Raw genomic sequence first — 4,997 nt, forward strand, 5'->3', positions numbered from 1 at the left:
GGGGGGGGGGAGGTTTGCCTCGGTTTTTTCCTTCCCCAGACCCCACTCATCTAGGAGCATTCGGCACTGGGTCTGCCCTTTTTTTTAGAACAATATTCCTGGTTCACGCAAACCATTGTTCCATGTTCAAGACAACAATATTCTTGGTTCAATTGAAAATTATCACATGTTGAAGAAGAAATTGTTTCTAACTCAAGTGAAAAGTGTTAGAGCTTTATAAGAAAGATGCTCTAGGTTATTCTAATTTCAAGTGAAAATGTCTTCTAGCTTCAATGGAAAAAATGTCCAATTCAATGAAATATAAAAATATTATATTTGCTCATATTGTAGTGTAATGTTAATATAATAATATCATTATTGTCTCACTTATTTGAAACTAAAATGTTCCACTAGGCAGTGTCCCCGGATGAGGCTAAATACAAAATTAATAAGAAGAATAAAAATAAAAAAAGAAAGAGAGAAATAATAATAAGATAAAAATGCGTGGAAAAGAACGGCCCAGCAGAAGGCCCGTGCAGCTGCTCTCCCCTGGGCCGATCAACCCCGGACGGGCCTATGGCCTATCGCCGTCTGCTGCATCCGTGATTCCGTTCACCTTCACCCGCTTGCATTCTCTCTGCGCGACGACTGAGTCAGTGGGCTACCGCCGCCACCGCCGCCGCCCTACGCCAGGTGCCGAGGCCTTCGTCGGTCTCTTCGCCGGCTACGAGCTCCCACCAGGTATTCTCACCCCTTCTCTTCCTTTCCTGCTGTGCGAAACCGAGAACCCAAACCCTAGCTTAAGTTATTTGGCTATTTGATGCCTACTAACTTCGTTTTTTTTTTCAAAAATTATCGGGTGTACATTGTACACCCATGTCCCTTTACTGGTTCTGCCCCTGCCCTAGGTGCTAGCGCAGTACATTTTCCAAGAAATTTTGGTGTTGAACTGAAGCCCCATGACACAAGGTAAGCCTGCCCCTGGTGGCAAGAGGAACTGGAGCAGTGGTGGGACTGCCGCTGGGAGGAAAAACAAGGAAAGAGGAGATGACAAAGCAAAAGGAACCAGGGTTGCTGGTTGGAACAAGGGCGACAAGAAGAAAGAAGACAAAGGGCGCCAAGAAAGCGCGGGATCGACCAGGCGATGGAGTGAGGGAGTGCCCCGGGTTGGTATGAAGAGGGCTGTGTCTGGGCTTGACATGAGGAAAAGGAAGTTCGATGACGACTCGTGGGATGATGATGGAGGTGGCGGCAAGAATGCTTCCTCTTCCAAATCAAACTTTATCAGAAAAACTGCTTCCACGATAAGCCATCGAAAGGTTTCTCCTGGAAAAGGTGACAGATTGAAGTCTCAAAGTTTGTATGAGGATGACTACCGTGCAGGGAAAAGGACTACCAGCAAAGTTTCTGATATTAGTAGAGGGGTCAAGAGTCGACTTAGGTACTCTGTAGCATCCAAAGGGAAGAAGATTGATGCAACCAAAGAAGTCAGGCGTACAAAGAAGGGTGGTGCTAAAGAAGTTGATTTGGATGAGGAAGCTGCTGATATCAAGAAGTCAGATGACTCAGGTCTTATTACTGAAGAAGAGCAACCTCGCCCTCGACTTACTCGAGTACTGGACCGGACTGGGAAGAAAATAAAGCCTGCTAAGAAGGTTGTAGTTCCTGACACTGAGGAACCTGCTCCTCCTAAGAAGAGAAAGCGAATGAAGCTAGATCCTTATGATACTTCGAACAAACGGATTGAAGATTCTCCTATCCAGGATGGTACGAATTCTGTCTTAACCTTTAAATTATTGAGATGACTGTGCTTAATGTTACTGCTTATTATATTTGTGCGTATTTATGTTGTTCTTAGTCCTGTTGTTTCATGTGCACAACCAATTAAACCCGTCAACAGTAAAATGGCCCTCTTTCTTGAATCTCTTTCTCTGACCTGGAAATAGTGTCCTGCTTCCTATCACTCAATGTAGCAGATGAAATATTCTCGTTTTTTAATAACGGTCCTAAGGTCGGGCTAAACGAAATGTGGAGAGTTCCTGTCGAATCTCCTTATACTAACGTACAACATTGGAAAACTCTGTGTATGATGTGAGGACAGCTCTTTCTAAAAAATGTTGAACTAAAGAATTCATGAAGAAATCCAAAGAATACCTACCCACCGGAACCTCTTACAAGGTCAGCATAATTTAGTTGTGTGGAGAAGCTAGCAATTTGAAATTTTTTTGGTCTACTGTGTTCTGAAATTTTTAAAGCTTGTGGTAACTTGTTTCCATTTTTTTATCTACATATAAAGTATTGGTCTCTGAAATAATGTTTGTGTTGAATATGTAATCTGGTACTTTTATTTGGATGTGTTTCTTCTCATTTTCTTTTTTAATTTCCTTTTAAAGTTTCCAGTGCAGAGAAGGTTATCGTGAATTGTACACCTGAAGAAGAGACTGAAATGTCAATAAATGCAAAATTTCGTGCTATACAGCCAAGTTCCTCAATCCTTTCATATGTGGAAGATAACGTATGCACGATTTGCCTCTCATCAACCTTCTACCCTTTGATTGCATGTGTGACATTCTCTTACTGTTGTTTGCAGTTACTAGGTCGTAGGCGTTTAAATGAGATAAAAAATGCTGGCTACAATGTCAAGATTTCTGCTCCTCTGGATAATGTTCCCTTCTCAACCATAGAACGTGAACGCATAGAAGAAAGTGTAAGGAATATGCTATATAATCAGTGCCATAAATGTACCTTCTACTTTTGCCTTGAGTCGTTGTACAGACATATCTGGTACCATATACAGTTTATAATGTTATCTCGTAGCTTGTTGTGTGGATTACATGCTACAGTTAGTAATTGTTGTTCACATAAAACAATTAACAGGCGTTCAGAAATAAGCTGGAATTCTTTGCCGCTGCAAAGATCTCTTCATCATTCCCCGCTCCAACGCTCCCAGAGATAGCATTCGCAGGTAACTGAAGGAAACAAAAATGTTTTCGTTGTTTAGGTTTATCAAATGTCAACTGCTAACCCACTGAAATACTAGGTGTATCAAATGTTGGTAAATCCTCACTCCTAAATTCACTTACAAGACAGTGGGGTGTTGTGCGAACATCAGATAAGCCTGGACTTACTCAGGTATGGCACAATGAAACTGTGGAAAGAACAGAGAGGCAAGCGGAGTGTTTCTTATTTCATTGTAATTGATTATGGGCGCTTAAACTTCTCGTTCATTCGTTTGCATTATTCTTAATTGCAGACAATAAATTTCTTTCGACTTGCATCAAAGTTATGTCTTGTTGATTTACCTGGATATGGTTTTGCTTATGCAAAGGACGAAGTTAAGGAGTCATGGGAGGAGCTTGTAAGTATCCTGAAATCTGAATATTAGACCCCGACTGAATCTTGAAATGCTGTATTGTGCATCAAGTTGATACTTGATATTCTTAGTTCTTACAACCAGTCTTGCGAATTGTAGGTGAAAGAATATGTTTCGACCAGAGTAGGCCTAGAAAGAGTGTGCCTTCTTGTGCACACTAAACGAGGAATGAAACCGTTGGACTATGAGCTTGTAGATTTAATGGAAAGGTGTGGTGCATTTATTGGCCTTTCTTGCAAATACACTGTCACTTCTCTTGTTTATTTCCTTGATGCAAGTATTATCATTGTCATGAAATAAGAATAATTAATTGTCCTATCCAAATCTTCTCAAAATATTTATTACCTTTTTGAACTATATTATTACTAGTGTGGCCTCTTTCTCTGTAATCGATATATTCACGCGTACAATTGTAGGCACAAGACGCCATACCAGATTGTACTAACCAAGACTGATTTAGTTTTCCCAATAGATGTCGCTCGCCGTGCCATGGAAATCCAAGAGGTTTTTGCCCCACCAATCTATCCTGCTATATGCACATTTTTCAGTTAATCGCCTAATAGAATTGTTTATGCACTCAATTGCAGAGCCTGAAGAGGAATAAGTCAGTGATAAACCCAGTGGTGAGCTTTTGAATTCACTTCTCTTCTTTTTTTGTGTATGCACGCTTTGCTTTTGATGAATACATTGTTGTCTCATACAATGATACTCCTTCATGTAGATGATGGTGAGCTCTAAAACAGGAGCTGGCATACGCAACCTGAGAGGTGTGCTTGGAAAATTGGCTCGCTTCATCAAACCGTAGCAAAGCTGCAGCCAATTTCGGACTTTGCATTAGTGGAGACCGTGAGAGGAAACTCGCACCAGGCTGTCTTAAGTAGGTGCTGCGCTACGCCAACGCTCTAACCAGTTCACCACCAGAAGCTCTGGCTGCATCAGTTGAGACTATCCAGACTTGCAGCAAGCATTCCTAGTTAGGTTATGATTTGGAGCCTAGCTGTATCACAGGCTCAGATTCGGGTAGGATTGAACTGTTCAACTTTTGAGTGGTTTATGCGATGCAGGGATCACACTCACAGATTAATTCCACGAAATAATTGAGTTTCCCCATTTTGATATATGGAATCATGCATTGTTCCTTGATGTACAATACATCCTCAGTGGTGATTCATCAGTCATTGATGTTCCATGTTCTTCGTGGAAAAGATATACCGCTTGCTGTGTAGATTCTGCTTTGTTCTCTTTAGTGCCAACAGCAATGGCCTGTTTGGTAGAAGTACTGCCAATTGATAATTTGACAGTGAAATGCTCTGCTAGACTGCTACTGCTTTGATCGGCTCCAAAACCAAACCCCAATCAACAGTCTTTCTTGTGATTCAATGTCCAGTAACCGAAACAACCCAATGCTAGTTTAGTTTAGGGTTAATTGGATCAATGCCATTATAATTCTCCCGTTATTGAAGCGCACCATTATTATTCGACAAACTACGGTGCCATTATAATTCCGCGCTTGTTTGAGGCACGCCACTATCTACGCCCGACAGTGTCTTGGGGCCACTTTCAGGCGTACAGAGTGATACATATATTCGTATGGACTCTTTTGCCCTCCAACGAAAGGATAAGGCCGCTCGATGCCCTTTGTCCT

The 4,997-nt window shown here is 41.5% G+C and overlaps 1 protein-coding gene across 2 annotated transcripts; it reads left to right on the forward strand.

Annotated features, from left to right (window-relative positions):
- The first annotated feature begins 583 nt into the window (after positions 1 to 583).
- Positions 584 to 4,509, forward strand: LOC136537746 (uncharacterized). Of its 2 annotated transcripts, XM_066529705.1 has the most exons (11): positions 584 to 720; positions 888 to 1,746; positions 2,373 to 2,494; positions 2,570 to 2,686; positions 2,857 to 2,944; positions 3,020 to 3,111; positions 3,233 to 3,337; positions 3,452 to 3,561; positions 3,769 to 3,856; positions 3,940 to 3,975; positions 4,074 to 4,509. In XM_066529705.1, exons 2-11 carry the CDS (start codon positions 939 to 941, stop codon positions 4,155 to 4,157), a joined length of 1,650 nt encoding a protein of 549 aa, XP_066385802.1. In that variant the 5' UTR covers positions 584 to 720; positions 888 to 938; the 3' UTR covers positions 4,158 to 4,509. The 2 variants fall into 2 exon arrangements, with proteins under 2 accessions (XP_066385802.1, XP_066385803.1); XM_066529706.1 differs by lacking the exon at positions 2,570 to 2,686.
- The last annotated feature ends 488 nt before the right edge of the window (positions 4,510 to 4,997 follow it).

The sequence above is a fragment of the Miscanthus floridulus genome, chromosome 2 (assembly GCF_019320115.1).
Source record: "Miscanthus floridulus cultivar M001 chromosome 2, ASM1932011v1, whole genome shotgun sequence".
In the NCBI taxonomy this organism is placed as follows: Eukaryota; Viridiplantae; Streptophyta; class Magnoliopsida; order Poales; family Poaceae; genus Miscanthus; species Miscanthus floridulus.

Excerpts from the sequence above, each read along its gene's own strand:
- LOC136537746 (XM_066529705.1), top strand. The coding sequence starts at position 939 with ATGACACAAGGTAAGCCTGCCCCTGGTGGCAAGAGGAACTGGAGCAGT. Across the intron at positions 2,687-2,856 it reads GTGAACGCATAGAAGAAAGT|GCGTTCAGAAATAAGCTGGA; the intron begins GTAAGGAATATG and ends AACAATTAACAG. Across the intron at positions 2,945-3,019 it reads CCCAGAGATAGCATTCGCAG|GTGTATCAAATGTTGGTAAA; the intron begins GTAACTGAAGGA and ends CTGAAATACTAG.